Source organism: Symphalangus syndactylus, chromosome 18 (assembly GCF_028878055.3).
Source record: "Symphalangus syndactylus isolate Jambi chromosome 18, NHGRI_mSymSyn1-v2.1_pri, whole genome shotgun sequence".
Taxonomy (NCBI): Eukaryota; Metazoa; Chordata; class Mammalia; order Primates; family Hylobatidae; genus Symphalangus; species Symphalangus syndactylus.
The window spans coordinates 35,083,094-35,105,302 of NC_072440.2; the positions used below are offsets into that span (position 1 = coordinate 35,083,094).

General features: G+C 40.6%; 1 protein-coding gene across 2 annotated transcripts in view; it reads right to left on the reverse strand.

Moving 5' to 3' along the window:
* The window catches only part of RGS7BP (regulator of G protein signaling 7 binding protein), a 109,529-nt gene that overhangs the window by 9,912 nt on the left and 77,408 nt on the right, over nt 1–22,209 (reverse strand). For both annotated transcript variants that reach the window (XM_055252483.2, XM_063623270.1), the window contains exons 4-5: nt 9,816–9,963; nt 6,239–6,309 (exon numbers count right to left, since the gene is read on the reverse strand). In XM_055252483.2, coding sequence (XP_055108458.1) covers nt 6,239–6,309; nt 9,816–9,963 — 219 coding nt within the window. The remainder of the gene's footprint in view (nt 1–6,238; nt 6,310–9,815; nt 9,964–22,209) is intronic.

The following is a 22,209-nucleotide window of genomic DNA, read 5'->3' on the forward strand; positions in this document are numbered from 1 at the left end:
TGACCCCACCTCCAGAGTTTCTCAGTCAGTAGCTCTGGGGTGGGGCCAGAGGATCAGCATTTCTTACAAGTTCCCAGACATTGCTGCGGGTCCTAAGAGCACACTTTGAGAACCACTGGATTAACAGAAGGCCTGCTAAGTCCAAGGCTTTACATTGGGTACTGAGGATAATACCGATCCTAATAGAAAGATAGTCCCTGGCCTCAAGGATCTTTCCTTGAGTAACTATGAGGCTTCATGAAAAATGCTATAAGAAAGATCTGAATACATTGCTATGAGAATGCCAGGCAGGAGAAGAGGGGAGATTCCTCCCATTTGGAGCAGAAGGAAAAAGATGTTTATGGAAGATTCACGGAGGCCCCGGATTTCATGCTGGGCCACGAGGAATGAGAACTTGGACATTTGGTGAAGGTGGCAGGGGATAGGCCTTCAGAATGGAGGGAACAGTGTGAATAAAGAGAAGTGATCAAAGGCAGCCTGAATTTGGGTCCAAGTGAACAGTCCAGTCTGGCTGGAATGAAGGGCTTATGAAGGAGGAGATAGTCCAAAACAGAGTTACTTAGAATTCCCTAACGATGCCTGTACTTTCTTTTGCCTGCTGCCTTTGCATTTGCCACCTCTCTTTTCAGAAAAGTCCTCCTTCCTTAGATAAATGGCAAGCCCTCCTTCAAAGATTAGCTTAAACATTTTTTTTTCTGCAGTCTTTTCTGACTGCTCCATGCTTCTGCATTCCTTCATGTTCCCATTGCTTCTATTAACAATTGCTACAGCTCTTGGCACATCATCTGCATCCAATCCCATCTTCCCACTGCTCTGTAAGCAACTCTTTATAAAAGTCTTTTTATTTTATGTTATTTTATTTTATTTTATTGCTGCCCCAGCTCATCATCTACCATTCACTTCCCCTCCTCCTTAGCCAAGCTTCCATGCCCAAAATTCCAAGAAAGCTGCTTTTGCCAACACCACAAGTGACTACCTTGTTGTTAAATCCTGTGGACACTTCCAATTCATAGTTAGCTTCACCACTGGCCATTCCTTCTTTGCAACCTTCTTTGATTTATTTAATAATGCTCTTGTGATTTTCATCTCAGTCTCCTTTGTAAACTGATCTTCTTTCCTCTCAAACCTTCCATTTTGGTAATCCAGGACTCTTGTCTGTGCACACTCTTGGTAGGGCTTCAATTCCCACTATGCTGATGATGCTCAAATCTGTGTTTCAGTCCTCTCAGATCACATGTCTCACTTCAGCACTATTAACCATGGAGCACTGCTCCAGAAGGTTCCCCCCATGTCCAAAAGTTGTTGTTCTCTGCCTTTACTACTGCTCCTCTGTTCTCTCTAACTTGGTGACCAACATCGTTATTTACTCCGTTTTCCAAGTCTGAACTTGGGTTTCTTTCTGGATTCTGCTTCTCCTTATGCACCACATCCAATTGTCCCTGTCCTCCTCTCCAATCCCCTGACTTTAGGTGAGATCTTAAGCATTTCTCACCTGGATGACTGCACCTGCCTCCTCATGGAATCCTTCCAGTGACTCCCAAACCTCAACATGGCCTAAGGGGCCTTAATGATACAGCTCTTGTCTCTCTCTTAAGCCTTTTGTCTAGAGACTTTCCCAACTACTTAAGTCCTTGTAGTTATCAAAATCCCCTCCTATTTCATCTCCCCATATGCCTTCACACATCCAGAATCTTCTGCCTAGACTATCTTTCTTCTATTTCTTTGGCTAAGTGCTACTCATCCTAAAAATTGTCAGCACAGATACCTTCTAAAAAGCAATCCCTAATAATCCCCCATTTTCTATTCAAGCCTGGGCTAGGTGAGAATCTAATATACCTTGTAGCAACCCATGTCTAACTTTTATGGCATTATTACATTGTGAGCACTAATTTCTGTGTCTTTCCAATTGTGTGTGTGTGTGTGTGTGTGTGTCTGCATATGTAATAGTTGTTTTCAGCCCAACCCTGAAGGCTCTACCAGAATCTGTGAGAGAGGAGGCATATGGTGTTTGGAAAAGTTTCCTAGGTGATTCTTATCCAATTTTTCCCTGTTGAAAGGGAGAGGCTTTAGTGGAGGAGAGACCTCCTCAGCACCAAGCACAGAATTTGACACATTATTGGTGACCATTATATGTTGGATGAGGATGGGGACAAAGGCTGCTGGGGTGAGAGGTCTGTTCTTCCTTCAGTAGATAGTGAGTAGACATTTCACATCTGTGAGTAGGAGCTCAACATAATAGACTGATGCATTAAGAAATTAGATTGGTTTACATATGTCACACTGAATCTTGGGCAAGAGATTGCAGAAATTGCAAAGGATATGGGGCTACTGGTAAAACTGCTCAGAATAATTTTCAGACAGCAGCTAGAAACATAGAAAGTCTTTATGAGGCCCTTGGAGGAAGGACCTACAAGGTCATCTCTACACTAGGTGGTGGCATAACTGCCCAGTATTCTTCAGCCAGATATCTGAGAACTCTTCTGCCTCACACAGCCAGGTTCGGTTCTGGATGTGGGGGTCCTGATTGGAGGAGGATGCTATGAGTCTGGGAGAACTATCTCTAGGCCCACATTAGTCTGGAGTAGTATTGTTCACAGGAGGGGACTCATTCTAGCCCAGGTCAATTCCTGACTTACCTACTTCCAGACTGATTCTTGTGCATGGCATCAACGACCAAATTCTATGCAAGAATGAACATACCAACACCTCCCACAGCATTCACTAAGTCAGAATTTTGGAAAAGGCGAAACTGTCTTTCAGGCTTAATTTATTTCTGCTGATTTGTTTTGTTTGATAACAGCGTGCATTTAGAAGATGCTAGTCCTTCACTTTCCAATCTCCTTTTAGCCTCTGTCAGTAACCTTGCAGGCTCCCCACAGGTGGTTCCATTTATAATCCATTTGACACAGCGAGACTATCATAATTAATGAAGCTCCCTGCAGCACTGCCAGTGTCCTAGAATGTAGGACAGGAGGGGCGCTGAAGCAGTGGAAAGAACTGCGGGCTGAGAGCCAGGAGACCTGGCCCTTGTCTGCAGCCCGCGGTGGAACTCAGCAGTGCAAGGGTGGCTTGCTTTTCTTTTGTGCATCTCTTAGCCTCCAGTGTTAAACTGGATGGATGCGAAAGAAAAGGCCGTCTGAAAATGAAGGCATAATCACCAACCATTAAAATTCCTGCCCTTGGCCACCTTCCTTTCTTCTCCACTGAAAGTTGATTTAAAGTAAACCATTGTGGAGCTGAGTTTTGACTGTAGTAGAAAGGGGTGAAGATATTATTAAATCTTTAAATGCTGAAATAAACATGGAACAGTTTTGGAGTTGAGGGCCGAGTTAGAGCCTGGAGAACAGCAGACTCAGTCAGCAGCATTTTGACGTGGTCAGGGGTTGAGATAGGAAACATGGGGACCAGGAGTGGTATCTTTCCCCTTTTTTTCTGATTTAAAGACCCATGTAAAAGGAATAAAAAGAGAAAGGAAATAAGAAGGCAGAAAGAAAACAGATGGCTTTCTATAATGGTTTTCATTCCGTTAGAATCATGTTTTGACAATAAGGTCCTGCAGAAAAGAACCGGAATACTTTTTTCCACATTTTACCCTGCACCATTTCCTGCACATATTAGACCTGTATAATAAATAAACCACCTGAAAAGAATTCCAGAAAGGAATTGGGGAAGCCTCTATGGTCTATCTCAGTCTGTGTAGCAAGAAGAATCTATATGATTTGTTCATTAAAATGGTGCAATATGCATCTGTCAAAATGTTCCCAGAGAGACTCTTCAGGTTCCCTCTGGATCCTCCAGTTCAGACACAGTCCCCTTCCCCACGGGTCAGCTCAGTAGGCTATGAGGTCATGTTAAACATATAGAGAACAGAGATGTATTGTCACATGCTAAGGGTTCCCATTTCTCCCCTCAGTGAAGAAACTCAAATTCCTCACAATCCTTTACATTAGTTATTTTTGATTGTTAAAATCCTACTGCACCACTTCCTTCTGAATAAGTCCTTGTATCTCCTTTCTAGTTTTTTCCTTTTTGTTCCCCAGATAGAGCCAAGGTTCAAGTCCTGAGTATAATTTATTTTGATGACTATTCCCTTTTCACTCATGTTTTCACTGACAGTATCAACCTTCGATTATTATTATTACATTAAAAAATGTAATTAAAATTCTAATTATTTTTTCTGTGTATAAAGATGATACAAAGTCACATAAAATATTTAGATGATATTCTTTATGATTATAAATGACCAAATAAAACAAAATTTCTGTCTTTCTATTAACACACAGTCAAAAACTGCTGGATGAATGATCACTAAATGGGGAGGGAATGTTCAGGATGATGTGATTTAAAATATAGGTTACATGGCACCCATGAAATTCAGACTGGGGGGACCCTGGGCAGCCATCTTGGAAAGCTGAATGTGAGGGAGGGCGAGAGGCCAGGGTGCTACTGATGAAGGAGGCTTGCCAAACCTATTAAGACACTGAGGACAGCTTCAGACATGAGCTGTGGATCTAAAGTCCTGGGGCCAATGCTTTGAATTGCAGGCTCAAGACGAGCCTGACATATACACCACACATGGTCTGTTGCAGAGTGAGTGGTAGCAGGGATTCCTCTATTTGATGGTAATTTGGGGTTCTCTTGAGCAAAGCTGGGTTGGCCAACTTGTAAATAATAATAATAACAGTGACAACAATAATAATAACAAAGCGTTTGTCAAGTGTTTGCTCTCTAAGTTTGGTAGTAGGCATTTGACACATTGCTTCATTTAATCCCCACAACAGACTTCTAAAGTAGGTGACACTATTATCCCCTTTGCAGGGATGACGAAATACATTTGCAGAAGTTAAACAACTTGTTCCAGGGTGCAAAGCTGGTAGGTGGCAGAGCCAGCGTTTGAACCCAAGGCTATCCTTAATTCAAAGCCCTTGTTCTAAACACTGTGCTTATTTCTGGCAACAATCTTCCATGTGGTGGTCGGAGCAGTCTCTCATCACTACAGCATGTTTTCTGCTTTCTTAAAACACTACACTTGTGGCTCAAACCAGTTGGCCTTGGTGACCAGGCCCCTTCAGGGGATGTTCTGAGCTATCTGATGTGCTGTAGCCCCTGCTTCTTATTTTCTGACCTCCGCCCCTCTGTAGCTCAGGCCACACTACTCCTCAGCCTCTTCATCTGGTGTTCTCACTTCCACCCCTCCACCTTCTGCTGAGCTGCTCCTGGAGCCAAGAGGAGCCTCCAGCTCCACTGCCAAATCCTCCTCCTCCTCCTCCTCCTCCTCGCTTCAAGGCAAGTGGCACCCTGTCTTCCCTCCCATCAGGCTTTGCTCAGTGAAAACAAGAGGAGGTTCTTTATTGCCTCCTAGAAGGCTTTCTCCACCCCTGTGTACCACTTTCTGAAGTTGATACTTCACCTATGGCTGCTCCAGCCATGTATATTTAATGTAAGCACTTATTATTGGTCCTTTGTACACATCGTCAGTCTCTGGGGCTGCAAAGGTAGGTGCAGATTTAACAAACATCGATTGTGACAGGTGTTATTCTACTATGTCCCAGGCTCCAGATACTGAGGATACAATAGTTTAAAAGGCATGCAGAGGACTTTCCCTCATTCTAGTGAACATCTCCCTCTCATTTCTGCATTAGGGCATATACTCCCATAGGATAGACCTGGAGACACACTGCCTGATTTCACATCCCAGTTTTTCTACTTACAGTCTGTGTGACCTTGGCCAAGTTAGCTAACCTCTCTGTGCGCCAGTTTCTAGTAAATTGGGAAACACTCATAGCATTTCCCTCAAAGTTGTTTAGAATTAAATGAGTTAATACAGTTAATACATGCAAAGTATTTTGAATAGTGGCATGCTGTAAGTTCTCAATATATGTTAATTTTTTGGATTACTTTTCAAAGATAATTACACAAGTGGATGGCAGAGATCTTCCTTTGAAGGTGTTCTTAAGTCTCTTGCTGTGCCTGGCATGGTGCTTTCCACAGTGAGTAATAGGGCCAGTGGAGGAGGAGTTCATTTTAAGGTCAGAGTGTACCTTGGGCCCCCTCAGAGCATGCTGTGTTCACCAGAGAGTCTCTAGTCTCATTTTGATATATTCTTGAGGAAAGACTAATGAATGCTCAATGCCTTCTACTGTTTGTGTGAGACACATGCTTTAATTTCCAAGAAACAATTCCCAAGGTTATCCCATTAAAAACATCCTCTGCCTCAAAGAGAAGTGACAAGACTCACCTTGATTTTTCAGTGGTAAAGGCATAGTTTCCCTGAGTTTGCTTAAAAGGTTTTTCATTTCTCTCATGTCTCTGTAAAATTGATAAAAAGACAGAATAATCAGCTGTAAATTTTCAAAACGAAATCTCAAACAATCTGTTCTATGAGGCAACTGAAGGATGAGAGTCTGTGTCTAATTGCACTAGCTCTAGTTTCCAGTAGGCAAATATTGAATTTATTTTGCTTTTACAAGAGAAAAAATCTGAGATGGGTTGGCTCAGGAAAAAATGAGAGCTATTCTGCCAAACATTTCTACAGGGCATTCTCCTGCAGGAGCCCTCATGTCTGCCTCCAGTCGAACCTGGCTGAGATCAGAGAAGAGTCATTGGTCACGAAGACAGTGCTTTAGATTTGCAAAGAGAGGCCAAGGAAGTACAACTGGAGCAACAGGGCTACCCAGGGCAAACTTGAGGCTGGGTGATGGTGCTATCAAGGCTTTATGGTCAGAGGACTATAGTGGCTATGTATGTTCACTTACTGTTATTTGCTCGTTTGTTAAAATTTGTATAAATTTAAGGAGTACAAGTGTAGTTTTGTTACTTTGACATATTGCATAGTGGTGAAGTCTGTGCTTTTAGGGCATCTATCACCCCAATAATGTACATTTCACCCACTGAGTATTTTCTCATCCCCCACACCTTCCCACCCTTCTGAGTCTCTGATGTCTATCATTCCACACCCCATGTCCATGTGTACCCACCATTTAGCTCCCACTTACAAGTGAGAACATGCACTATTTTGTTTTCTAAGTTGTTTCACTGAAGACAATGGCCTCCAATTCCATCTTCTGCTTGGTTTTAATAGTCTCTTGTTACCATGATTGGAATTCAGCATAACTCAGGTATTAAGCATTCACCAGGGCCAACATTTATTACATTGACTTGGAATAATGAAAGAGTAACAAATTCTAAAACTTCCGGAGAAGAGCTCCTTACAATGGATGAAACAGAAAGGGGCACAGTATGGGAACAAGAGGGAAAACAACCCCACCTGGGGACAGCTGGGCCTTCCTGTAGCATGGACCGTCCTTCCACACTTCCTGATTTCAGCACACAGCATGCAATGCCACTGCACACATCCAATATCTTCCCTCATCTCAGAGCATACATGGTCATAAAACCCCAGAACTGTAAAGCAAGAAGCCATCTCAGGAGGCTTCTAGTCTAAGGTAGGGGAGAACTCATCTTTTGAAATCCTTGGGACAATGGTCCCTACACACTTCCAGGTGGTTGTGCATTGGAGAAAGTGCTCTTGAAACCCCAGGACATAGTGGCAGATTTCATTTAAAATAGCCAGGAACATAATTTGGTACAAAAAGCAGAGGCATCTTTTAATTAACTGAGGATAGGCAAGCACTGGCAGGCACCATGGGTTTAGGAAAGTTTTGTGGGGAAGATCATCCTAAAGTTGAAGAAATTCTATCCACTTATTCTTCTTCTGTTGTTTGAGGAAAGACAGTCACCATTTAATTTTAGGTATGAAACCTCTCAGTCCATTTCACAAAACACCACTCTTCTGTTGAGCACGGTTTGAGGACCATTTTCTTAGGGTAATTCTGGAGACCTCATGGGAGCTCCTTTTCAAGTATTGACTGATATGTGAAGAGGAACTCAAGTCTCAGTAATAATGATTGGAAAAGGAAGGGAAAGCAGCCTTGAGGATCTGCAGAAATATACCTGTAAAAACTTTCCAAATCCACTCCCATGGGTATGAGTTATGAGGATGTGTCTGTGGGCTGCATGCTGATCAAGTGAGAGAGGAGGGCAGGAGAAAGGCAGCAGGGCCCCACCTCCATAAGTGCAAGGCACAGTCTGTTTTCATGTAAGATCTCAAGGACAAATAGAATGGGTGAGAAAGGGCTAGGTATGCAACATGGGGGATTGAGGCGAGGTCTCCTCTAATAAAGCACCAATTCTCAATCTTGGCTGCTGCACAGGAGAATCACCTTAAGCCCAGGTCTCACCCCAAGAGAGCCTGATTCAGTTGGCTTATAGTGGGGCCCAGCCATCAGTATTTTAAAAATTCCCTCCTGATGACTTAACTATGCAGTCCAGTTTGAGACCCATGATCTCTCAAGGCAGACAGCCAGGGAGAAGGGAGTTAGCCACATCCTGGACCAGGTCCACTGTGCCTACCTCCATCTCCTTTGATCAGAGCTGGGCTTTCAGGCTGAACTGAAACATTGCCAATGTTGTGGGCCTTAACTATTCTACTCTTACTGCCATCCCTTCTTATAAGCTTATAAGGCTTGAATATAGCTGCTGTCTAAGGTCTGCAAAGGAAAATGGCTTCACTGATGGTTTATGCCCTGATATGGCATTTCAGCAGATATTTTTTTCCCTGGGAACAGAGCTAAGAATTTTCTATTTTATAAATTAAGATAAATCACTCCCTCATCATTTGTCTATAGTGCTATCAAACGGTGCCAAACAGCTTTATTGTTTGAATTGTTGCATTTCCAAGCTTATACAAAGTCCAAGTTTTATTAATAGCACATAATTACCACACGCTCCAATTTTCTATAAACACAGAAATTCGGTAATTAGCTTTAGAATTATATCACAATCTGAAAGTAGAACCACAATGGCTATAAATGCCATTGTGTGTTACATTTCTAAAAATAAAAAAAAATAAAATGTTCATTATGTTGTCAGTGACTCAACCTCATACACACAGAACGCTCAGTGAAATTGCCCAGTATTCATTCAGCTGCTTGGTGCCAGCTCTGGGGACATTAGTAGCAAAGGGCACAGATATCAGTGTAAAGGCAAATAAACAAGAGGCATATCTTTCTGCCTCACAGAATGTCATTTTTAGCATCTAGATGGGACATGGTATTTATTACAATATTATTATTATTACTCCCTTTTCCTAAATAAAATAAAATCACTGTAGAGTCTCTTCTTTTCAAGAAAGAAACTGCCTCTCTAGAAGTGAGCTACTGAAGTTAAGAAAATGCATTAACTTGCTTTGACCACTGAGGGGCCATCAGCCACCTTATGGAGAGTAAGAGAAGGGGGCCCTGGGAGAAGCCCTTTGTGAACTGGAGAGAATGTTCAGCCCCTAAATGGCAGCTAAGCAGGCTGTTCCATGTACCTGAAACCCGAGACTTTACTGGAGGCATCTTTGTGTAACTTTGGATTTTCTCCCTTAAACAAATGGGAATTTTGGGTACCAGCCCAGTAGGTGAACTGTGACAGCATGTAGACTTTCTCCCCTCCAAGGCAGCACACTGTTCTCATTTTCCACAGAGATGCAATGTGTTGGAGTGGGAGAAGCAGAGGCCTGGGAGCCTGTGCCTACTGTGGGTGCCGCTAGTGTTCCTCTGCAGGATTTGGACTGCTTACCCTCTCTTGTCTCAGTTTGCTTGTCTGCAGATTAGGCGGTCTGCAGGGTCCCTGACAGCGCTGTGCTCCTCTGGCAGACCAAAGAAAGCTCTGTTTCTGAATCTGAACTGGAAAACCTCATCTCTCTGTGGCCTCTAAGAACACTAACGGGAGGAGGATTGGCAGTCTATTCAGGGTAACTTCCCACTTACCTTTCAGTGTTCTCAATGTCTGTGGAAACCTGCCAGGAATGTTGCTGACTATCTACGGGGGATGATGAGGAGTCTTCTAGGGCAGGTGTTTCAGCACTCTCCTCAATTTTGCAATCCAAACTCTTGGTTCCCCCGCCAGGTTCCTTTCCTAAGGGAGGGAGGGTGTTGGTAAAGAGAAGAGGAATAAGAAATCATAAAGACAGGTTCTATATGCAGGATGTCAGTGCAAAGGTTGGCTATGCTTTGAGTCAAATGTTCCATTAACCCTAATAGCTTTCTGAGTAATAAAATAATTAGATATATACATGTATGAGTGTGTGTGTTTGTGTGTATAGCATGTTTTCACAACATTCCGGGAAAGACAGCCTGAGGTCAATGCAACCTAAAGATCAAGATAAAATTAAAGCCCCTGTCTTTGATAGAGTATTGGTGTTTTATAACCCATCTTAGTGAATTAGATTAAGTTAGCTCAGGAGGGGGGATTTAGCTTGTGAAACCTACTGGCTTTTGGTGCTTAGATGCAGGAGTAGGTAAAAGGGCCAGAAGCAGGTGACACCCAGCAGAAAGAATGGGAGCTCCTGCTGTTTTCTCTGATTCTAGACACTGGCCCTCTCAGCATGCAGCAGGGATCATGCAGCTGCCTTCCAATCCCTTGGCTCTCCAACCTCCTTCAACACATCCTTCTGTGAGGAGAGAGCCCGACCTTGATCCAGCCTTACACCACTGAGACCATAAAACACCATCAACTCAAATGTGAATGCCATGTAGTAGGTAGCCGTCCACAGCAATGCACTGCCTACCCACTAACACTTGTATTTACCATGATTGATCTCAAGTGAATAAATCAGTACTTTCTGGAAACAAATCTCCAAACTGGTTCAGCCATAAATTTATATGAAATTAAGTGGGAGGTTATGGTGTATGGCCTAGGCATAATCTCTTAATGTCTTTTATTCTTTCTTGAAAATCTGTGCATCCATAGAGGGGTATACTAGTACCATAGAAATGGTCAATGAGGCCTGAGAACTGGGTTTTAAACTTGGTTTAGTCATTTGTTCACTCATTCACTCACTCATTCATTCATTCATTTACAAATATATCTTGAGTGTCAGCTACCAGCACTGGGATTGATGCTAGAGATATGGAGGTGAAAGAAAGTCTCTGTCTTATGGAGCTTGCAGTGCTGGAGTTAAACAATAAAAACATTATACAAATAATTACAAAGCTGTTGTATAACATTATGTAGTCTGGAAAAAAGGGTAGTTATTATATATAGTGTTTTTGTCTCCTTTATCCAGTTTTATTTTTGTCATGTAGATATAACTCCAGACTAGTTGTTAAGTAATTGTTACGGCCTATGTCACTGAATATTCATGAGGTAGTGGCTATATCACCTAACATTTTAGCTCAGTTTCCCTAATCCTGCTGTGATTGTTTTGCATTAACAAGAAAACTAATAAAAAACAAAACCTACAAACTTGTGAAGAGGATGGCTGCTCATGGTAAAATCTAACAGGAAGTTTTTTCCTTGGATTCCTGCTGGAGGGAAGTAGCAAAAATCTCATCCCTGAAGTTTCTAGCCCATGTGGTAACAACACAAGGAGAAAGAGCGAAGCAATTTAATTGGTTGTATGCCTTTCACCAACCTATAGTAGAAATCGACCTCAGAATATTCAGCCAGAGCACATGCACACATTGACTGATGAGAAACTTTGATCCTTTCATGTGTACTTTATGCACATTGATCCTGGGTGATGGGACTTGCCTGAGGAATTGTTTTTCCAATTTTATGGTATGCTCTTGGGGGGAAATTAATTAAGCACATAATTTAGCACATTACCATTTCACAGTTGGAGGGCATTGACCTCTTAAAAGCATTTGCATTTTGCCTCTTGGCAGAGTGTGGCAAGTGCAGTCAGTCTACCAGCCATGTATCTCTAGGCAGGGTCAGCCTTAGGATGTGAGTCTGAGCAGAGGTCGCTGAGATGAGGGGAAGCAGCAAAATTTGGACTCCCCCAAAACAGTCCTCTGCTTTTCAAAACCTGAAGGCTTCTGTGACACTCCTGTGGGTTGGAAATGCCTTGGTGAATGGAGTATGGTTTGGGCATCAAAGAGGAGGAAGGGAAGAAGATTCACCAGAATTCTCTGGTTTATGGGCTTTGTCTAGCTTTGGGGCCATATTATTCCCTGTCCTGAGGTCCAGACTACAGAGCCTGGAGCTTTTATTCCAATGGGGACAAGGGAGGACACCAGGAAATGTGATGTCCCTTGTTGGAGTCCTCTCTCCACCTCCCCCATGACACACCTTTTACGTGCAAAGCCATAAATGGGATCTAGTTGACAACACCTTTGATTATACTTAATACCTGTGATTATTCTGCTACTTATAAGACAAATGCCCTTCCATAACTTTTTCAAAGTAAAACATCATTTTGAAGATTTCAAAGATCCTGAAACAGGCCTATGGGCTAGTAAAGGCAGGTAATAACCTACTTTTCCTATTTTTGGTGACTTTTAGATGTAACTCTGCTAATGTAGCTGAACCAGAATGGAAACCATGAATGTTGGCCCTCAGTTGAGGGCTTTCTGTCAGCTCACAAAATCCCTGCAGAAGTTTGATATGGTATCTTCTTTAGCTAACATGTCTTAAAAGACAGAAAAGAGCAATATGAATTTAAGGGGTTTTCAATTCCAGAATGTATGTGGTGTCAAGTTTACTCTGCAAGTGGATTATAGTTGCTCTCATTTACCCATAGTACTGACTTTATGCTAGGATTCTTCTCCACCACATTACTTGTTTTTGGCCTTCATAGAAAGGTCCACTATCAGAAATGATCTTGCTTATGTATTTGCTTACTAGTGTATTGTTTGCTGTCCCCAGCCGCACACTCATCTCTCATCTCCAAACTTCATAGGTAAACTCTGTAAGGCCAATAATTTTATCTTTCTTCAATTCTATAAGCCTGCTACCAAAGACCAAGGCTTACACACAGTAGTATCTCAATAGATACACAGCATTAAAAAATGTAATTATACTATATATGTTGTTATATAACTTACTTTGCTGCTGTAGTACAGCTTAGAGACAATTTCCTGTTAGTGCATTTAATTTATGGAATGCTTTCTAATGGATGGGCAGTATTCCATCATAAAGAATTTAGGTTGTAATTGTTCTCCTTTTCCACAATATGCCAATATTTATGTAAAACGGTTCCTTTGAGGCAGAATACTGAGACAAAGTATATGTTTGCACATTTTAAATTTTAATATATATTGCCAAACTGGCCTCTGAAAAGGCTATGCTAATTTACCCTTTACGTCCACCAGTGGTAAACCAGAGGGCCCATTTCCCCACCCCTCTCCCAGCACTTCATATTATCAACATTAATTTTTGCTAATCTAATGGGGAGAAATAGAATCTCATTGCACTTTTATTTTTATTTTTCATTTCCTTTATTACTACTGAGGTTAAACTTCTTTTTTTGTTTTTTACTTTCTTTTTAAAAAAACTTTAAAGTTCAGGGGTATAGGTGTAGGTTTGTTACATAGGTAAACATTTATTTTCCTATGTTTAATTGACCACTTGTGTTTCTTCTTTACATTTTTTGTTTGTATAGTTTGCCCATTTAAACAATGGGTTGGGTTTCTTATTGATTTGTAGGGGTTCTCTCCATATAATGGATACTGATCATTTGCTATATATACTGCTTATATCTCTCACTCTATTATGTCTTTTAATTTTGTTTGTAATGTATTTTGTCAAAAGTTAAATTTGTATAGTCAAAGCTGTTCATATTTTATGTCTTTTGGTATTAGCCTTGCCTATATTTTCTTCTAATACTTGCACAGTTTTGAAATGTCCAGTTCTATAATTCATCTGTAATTTACTTTTGTATATGGTATGGTATAATAATCTAAATTTTTAGCTCAAATGAAGAGCCAATTGCCCCAACAGCATTTAATGACTTTTCTATTGACTTTGCTCTTTCTAATATATTAAGTTCCTACATAAATGTGGGTTTATTTCTGGATATACTATTTTGTTTTAATTTGTTTATCCTTGTGGCAATTCCATCATATTTTAATTATTAAGTTTTTAGTATTCAGTACAGAAAGTTCTCCTTCACTGTACTTTTTCCACTGACATTTTTGAATTTTGAAATTTTGAATCCACTGCAAATGAAACTATAAATTACTATCATGTAAGACTTTGACCTTTATTAAAGCATGAATCATTGATTATTTTTTAAGTATTGTCTAGGTTTAATGGTTTATTTAAAATGTTTTCTCTTCTTACATTAATTTGATAATTCATTCGTTCTAGAAAACAATCCACCGAATATATTTTTAATAGTATAAAGTTGAACGTGGTTTTCTCTTGGAACTGTTTCATACCCTAATGCTGTTTATTTATGGCTCCTGATTTCTTTGTATACCACTTTTTCTTGGATTTCAAACATATCTTCTTCTTTTTTGAATTCAGTTTTCATTTTTGGGAGCATATCCTTGACTAATTATTTCAGAGGAGATCTGCGGAATGCAAAATTCGTTAGTTTTTACATGACCGAAAATAGATTTTCTTCTCTCTCTCTCTCTCTCCCTCCTGGTGCTCACACTTACATTCTAATTGGCTGGATATATAAATTCGTGTTCAAACTAAGTTTTTCTAATAACTGGTATGACACTGTTCTCTTCTCTTTCATCTATACCTAGGGATGCACCAATTTTTTTTTAACTTTGATTAAATATGATTCAATACAATTGGATTCTATACTATTATTTAATATATAGTTTATATTTAAATTTCCCCAATGGTTTCAATAAAATACCTTATCATTTCTTTTTAAATTGAGATCCATTTAAGGACTATGCACTGCATTTACTTGTTGTGGCTTTCTTTTTTTTTTTTTGAGTCAGGGTCTCGCTCTGTTGCCCAGGCTAGAGTGCAGTGATTGAAAGGGGCTGGGCAAGGATTAGACTATGCCAGTTGCGGTCAAGAGATCTTTATGGAGGTATCGGGCACTGCAGGGAAGGAAGAAGAAGAAGAGAGAGAGAGAGAGAGAGAGGCTGCCTGGGCACCAGTTTTTATATTGCTGGGGGCTATGTGGACGTACGTGTTTGGGGTTAGAGGCGGGGCTTGGGGAAAGGCGGGTGGTGTTTCTTTCTGATTGGTCCTCCTTTGGAGGGCCTGTATTGAGGAGGAAGAAGAACCTGGAACCAGCGCCATTAAGGTAGCCCTGTTGCCTAACAGTGATGATAACAGCTCACTGCAGCCTTGAACTCCTGGGCTTATGTGATCCTCTCTCCTTAGCCTCCCAATAGCTGGGACTATAGGAATACAAGACCATGCCTGGCTAATTTGTTTTTATTTTTTGTAGAGATGGGGTCTTACTGTGTTGCCCAAACTGATCCTGGCCTCAGGCAGTTCTCCCACCTCAGCCTCCCAAAGTGCTGGAATTACAGGCATGAGCCACTGTGCATGGCCTGTCATGTTTCTTTATGTTCTTTTAATCTAGAACAGCATCCTTGCCTTTTTCATTTTTAATGTCATGAATATTTTTGAATGAAGAGTTCAGATCAGTTGTTTTATATAATGTCCTTCCATTTGGATTTGTCTGATGGGTCCCACAGGCCTAGATTCAGAATAAACATTTTTTTTGGCAAGAATATTATAGGGGTGATACGGTGTCCTTAGTGCATCACACCAGAAAGAATGTGAGTCAGTTTGTCTTATTCATGATGCTAAGTATTCTCAATTGTTTGTTTAATGTGGTTTCTGCCAGCTTGTACCACTGTAGATGCACCTTTTTCCCCTCTGTAACTTTTTTTTTTTTGAGACAGAGTCTATCTCTGTTGCTCAGTCTGGAGTGCAATGTGATCTCAGCTCACTGCAACCTCTGTGTCCCAGGTTCAAGCAATTCTTGTGTCTCACCTACCCAAGTAGCTGAGATTACAGGTGTGTACCACCATGCCCAGAATTTTTTTTGTATTTTTAGTAGAAACATGATTTGGCCATGTTGGCCATGCTGGTCTGAACTCCTGGCTCTAAGTGATCTGCCCACCTTGGCCTCCCAAAGTGCTGGGATTACAGGCATGAGCCACCGTACCTACCCATCCCTCAGTAACTAGTAAGTAATCTACAAAGTGATTCATTGAGATAGTCTAATATTTTAACTTTAGATATTTATTTGTTTTTTTAGGGTTGGGGAATTGTTTTCTATTTTTCTTGATTATTGATTTCTCTCAATACTCTCTTTTCTTTCTGAATTGCTATTTTATATTGGAGTCTCTGGCTCAATTTTTCACATTTTTTAAGTATTCTCCATACTCAAATGATCTTTTGGGCTGAACTGTGGGAGAATACCTTGACTTCATCTTTCAGTCCACCATTTTGGGCTCTCACTATTTCCATTATGATAATGTTAAGAACTGTGAAAGGTTTGAGATTTTACCTTACTTGCAAATTAGCCTATTGTAGTTTCATGGATACTGGAAGAAGACATGAGATTTCTCAGTCAGATACAAAGGTAGTTTATTACTCACAGAAGAGCAGTAGCCAGAGGATTAGCATTTATGCTGGTTTTTTGAGTCCTAATTCCCACAGTGAGGAGCAAAAGGGCCAAACACTACCTGTACACACAATGGGCTGCGTGACAGGAGGGGAGAACCCTGAGCTTAGGGATTCTGTGTCTTTTATAAGCATGTCTGCCCTTTGCTGAAGAGGGAAACATTTTCATTATACTGAATAGTACGTATGCCTTGCTCTGGAAGAAACACTGTCTCTGTTTTCCAAGGCATTTCCTAAATAAACATCTTTGAGAAGACAGGGTAAAACAAAGGGCAGTCAGTGCCCCATTTTGCAAGATGTGCCAAATGCGAGAGACCAATGGAGAATTGTCTCCCAACACTAATTAACCCATCTATTTTTATTTGATTGATAACATTTTTACTTCCAACAAATCTGGCTGCTTCCTTTATGTTGCAGAAAAAAATTGTTTTATGAATATGCAGACTCATAAATCTCTTTGCATATACTGATCACATAGATTTTAAATTTTTTATCACTTTTAAAATTTGTTCTTCAAGTATTAGTTATTTGTTATATTTGGTATCTCCTTTTTATAGTGTTTGTTTTTCTTCAAAATCTTGTCATTCCTGAATGTCTATTCAAATTTGTTTTTCAGGACCTCTGTCTGTCTATTAATAACAGTGTCCTCCTTCTGGTGATGATGGAGAAGGGTGTGTGTCAAAAGGGGCTGGACAATATGTGTCAAAAGCATTTTTTCTAGGTGTGAGAGTCTGCCATCTCCAATGGGTACCTGGGTACCCTGCCTGTTTTTGGCCCTGTGCCTGCTCTAAGTTTCCTGTTTACAACTCCTATTCCAGAGAGATGTACTGAGCAATTTAGTCTGGAAAAAGCACTGTAGTCATGTGCTCACTTTCTTTTTCTTCTGCAGCTGTGCTTGTGGAGGCTCAGATTTATCTTATACTCTTTTCTGCTTTGCTGCCCAGTCCTGACACTCACACAAGGTGTCCTCCTGGGGCAAGCACTGATGGTCTCTGCTGCTTATTGTGGGGTAGCCCAGCTTTTCCTTAATGCAATTTTGAACATTAATTTTCCTGACAGCAGTTCCAGCAATCTTTCCTATGATTCGTATTTGTGGACTCTGAGTTTGAAAAATCTCTGGAATTGACCTCATTTTCACAGAAAATTTCTCCTGCTTGAATTTCTTCTAGAGTTTCTTATCTGCTAGGGTTTCCTCCGCTTTATTTTCACCAGTCTAATCCCAATTGCTTTCTAGCTTTGACAGATTTCTCAAAATTTCTAGTTTGTTGAAGTCATCCTTCCTTGTTTTTCAAGGTTGTGGGAGACTGTTTTGTGTTTGTCATCCTCTATTTTCTTTTCCTCTTACTATTACAAATGGCTGCGTGACAGAGCTATGGCCAATGGACTTTGATCAGCAGTGATGTATGCCTCTTCCAGACTGGCCCCTAAAAGTCCTCCTATAGGATCCCCCAGGTTTTCCTTGTTTTCTCCCTGACCATTTGATGAATGCAGAGAATGGAAAGAGCAACACTGCCCACTCTACCCAGCTCTGGCATTGGACTATGCCATCGGTGAATAATGAACTTTTATTGTTCTAATCCAGAGATTTGGTATTATCTCATACAGTAGTTACCCTACCCTGACAAATACAGGAACTAATATGGATTTATTCCTTTCATTACATGTTTTTCCATTATTTCAGTGGATTTTCACCAGGAAGGAAAATATATGCATAAGTTCAGTCCAACATCTCTTGATAAACTTTTCCTCTAATTATACTCTCTTTCTTTTGACAATAGATACAGAACTAAAGCAATTTATTCACTTATTCAATAACCATTAATAGAAACTTTACTCTGCCTGAGGCACTCTGCTAGGTGCTAGGAATACAACGGTGAACATACTCATGGTGATCAAAGTCTAGAGAGGACAATAGGTAAGAAACCAGGCAACCACCTCTCAATGTAACATGTGCCATTATTAGTGTCATAGAAATGCCTGAGGGACACATTGAGTGGGCATTGGCCCAGGCTTGGAGGGTCAGAAAGATCTTTCTGAAGAAAGTTATGACCTTCATAAGTTATCTAAGTTATGACCCAAAGAAAGTATAGGGATGGTCCGAGTAAAAGGGACAGGGGTAGGGTGAGGTAGGATGGGTCATATGTCCACGGCAGAGGAAAAAACTGGAAGGAACTTGCAAGTTGATGTTCCTCAAAGTAGTTCAAGATGATTCGAGTGGTGTAGGGCAGGGTATAAGCGCAGGTGAGGTGGGCATTACTGGTGAGATATGAGACTGGAGAGGTTTCAGGGTCAGTTTATAGATATTCTTCTGAGCCACATTAAGGAGTCAGCATTTTCCAAACCTGGAAAGTGGCCAATTTGAGTTCTTCATCCCCAGCATCACCCCCTTTGACAGGTTATCCTCAGAATTCAGTACTTGTTTTCACATATCAGGTGGGCTCCTTGCCTTCTTCTTGGAAAACAGGTCAACATGTGCTTCCAAATGGTGACTTCAAGTCAATGTTTTGCTTTGCCCAAGGGAGTTGTTGTACATTTAAAATCATTTCTTATTATGAAATGAAAAGCTCTGTCCCCTGAAAAATCAATTTCAGGCCTCAGTGAACAAATATTTGCTCAGGAGGGGATGGGGTAGGGGAGGAAGAGAACCCTTAGAGCACCTTAAAATCATACCATGCTGGTTGCATCACTGTTTAGAACTAGGACATCAAAAACTTGGCCACTTTCCTTAGAGTCTTGCAAAGCTTTTAGCCTTTAGCTCCTTGGGGATTTCTATGTATTTTTAGCTTGTTTATGGATAACATAATAGGCATGTTTGAGGAAAATTTAAGGGAAACCACCCATGAAGCACATAACAAATTGAAAGGCTGGTTATTCTTATATTCGTGAGAAATTGCCGCTCATTCACGAGAAACAAAAACACATCTGACTGTGGGGCAGTCTCAGGGGTGCAATAGAACACTCTCAGCTTTAGGAGTCTTTGGCACAGGCACCAGAGGAGTGGGCTGGGAGTCCTTTATCACACCCACTCTAGAGACCTCTTTCCTTCTCATCTCTTATTTCTCCCATCCTTTCTCCTCCACTTGTGTTTTCCCCATTCCTTTTTGCTTTGCCCCTTCCATTCCTTCTTGCTTTCCTGCCTGTCTTCAGCTTGCCAGTGACAATGGGAGGCACTGCCATAGATAATATCTTTTTGGATGTCCTCAGTTTGGTCTCTGTTGTCCAGTAAAGTCAATTTATCCATTTGAGTAAATTTCTCCAGGAATCAAAACAGAATAAACCAATCTTCTCTGGGATAATACTGAATCAGTGCCCTGTCACTTCTTTGGTGGCAGGAGTAAATTTCCTACATCCTTTGTGCTCCTGACACATTACCTGCTATGACACTATGCACTGAACAGCCTTGCAGGGCAGTTTTCATACTGACTGAATGCGAACAATAAAATGAACATGGCTTACATTAGATTCACGGATGCTTATGAATCCAAACAGTTATACTAACTCTCATGCATTTTCATAACTTCTAGGTGCTTTTTAACTCCATGCACTGTGAAAAGGACTGGGGAAACATAGGCCGTTTTTTAAAGTAATCCACTTTTACTCTCTTGTGTTTCTAAAAAGCATGTAACTTAAATAGAAATAAATTATATTAATTCAGTTAGTCATTTACCCATATTAAAAAGCAGTTTCAAAGGTTTTTCCACACTATTGTAAGAAGATATTCTTAGGGCCATAAAACACATGGCAAAAAATAATAATTATGCCATATCCGGAGCTCTATTCTTCCCATGTACTGGGAGATAAACATTTTCCAATTCAGAAGAGATACAAAACCATCCCCTTCTCCTACTGCCCTTTGGCCTCCTCTGTGCTCCTTGTGGCACTGCCAAAGCCCCCAGAGTAGCAGCCTTCATGGTAGTGCCAAGTAGCTGTGTAAGAAGCACAGAACCCCCTTGGAACACAGGAGAAGAGCAAACAATAGAAGATACATTCAAAGGGTATCCTTATGGGGCTCTGACTGCTCCCTTTCCAGCCCCTAACATAGAGCAGCACAGTGTCTAAGATGTATTCACTCTATAGTTAATTAATTCAGACTTTTCCATACTGGGTGTCAGGGCTAACTCCTATGCCTTTTGGATCACATGAATGTTTCATTTTATTTATTTACTTTTACTGTATATAATAGTTTCTTAGAATTAAACTTTTTCACCCATTTTATATATTTTGTAAATAAGATGATATATGGAGTTAAAATTCTCTCCACCCTTGAAAGTAACTCTCCGAACTTAGTGTTATTTTGGTAAGAAACTAAATACACAATGGATTTTAGCTATTAAGCATGGTTTTGAAATATGCTCACTAATCATTAAATAAGATAAAATTCAGCTAACTGTGCTACTATCCTTTATTTCTCCATTTGATATGTCCTCCTGCCCTTCTCCAATGTAGCTTAGTAAGAATAGTCTAGTGCAGTGGAACAACCACAAACTTTGTAGTGAGATAAATGTGCTATGTGACCTTGGGCAACTTACCTCATTGAGCTTTGAGTTCCTCAAGTGTAAAATGGGGAAAATATACTTGAGGATAAAATGAGATAATGTGTATAATGCACCTGGCAAGTAGAAGGTACACAGTAAGTGGAAGCTATTGTCATTGCTATTATCCTATCCTTCAGCCAACATCTACATTGACTAAAGGTGACAAATAGTGTCCTATTCACTGGCATATGAAGACATGGAGATAGAGTAGAAGAAGGCTTTAGATTATCCTTGGATTTCAGAAGTTAGTTATGTTTATATTCTTCAAACACTACATGCCTGTTCTGGTCATTGGTAATATGAATGTTCATGAAATTGTTTCCTTCTTGTCGTTCAAATCTCAGGTTAAATTTTATCTCATTAGAGAACTTTGACCACCCCTTCCAAAGTAGCCACCCAGTCACTTTCTATTACATCATCATCCATTCTATTTCAATTATTTTCATTGCACTTATTAGTATTTGGAACTTTTAGAAAAGTTGTTTATTTCTGTTCTTTCTTTCCCCCTCCTCTCTTTCTTCTCCCTCCCCCTACCTCTGCTCTGTCTGTCTCTCTTTCTCCTCTCTCCCTTTGCCTTAGAATATATATTTCACAAGAAACAGAAACCTCTTCAGTCTTTTTCATTTCTGGGGAGATGGATTCTTGCTCTGTCACGCAGGCTGGAGTGCAGTGTCATCATCTCGGCTCACTGCAACCTCTGCCTCCTGGGCTCAAGCAATTCTCCTGCCTCAGTATCCTGAGTAGCTGGGATTACAGGCACCCACCACCACACCTGGCTAATTTTTGTATTTTTACTAGAGATGGGGGTTTCACCACGTCGGCCAGGCTGGTCTGGAACTCCTGACCTCAAGCAATCTTCCTGCCTCAGCCTCCCAAAGTACTGGGATTACAGGAGTGAGCCACTGCGCCTGGCCTATCTCTTCAATCTTAATCATTGCAGTCTCTCACCACCCAGAACAGTGCCCTACATATGATAGATAACAAATATTTCTTCAAAGAATGAACGCATGTTTCCACTTAGAATTTGAATCATGTCTAAGATTTATTCTGCTTTATTTCTTCTAATCCATTGTTCTATTTTAGTATTAATTGCCTCATTCCATTAGGAAACAAGGCAGCTATATTCTATTTCTGTCTTTATTTTGCTGGCTTCTTTTATTGATGTGGATCACCTCCTTTACATTTCTTAATATGATGCTGAATACACTGGAGTTTTTACTGCTCATATTTTATTCTTTGTCTTGAGTTCATCCTGTATTTTGCTGGAAGATGGTTCATTAATTTCTCATTA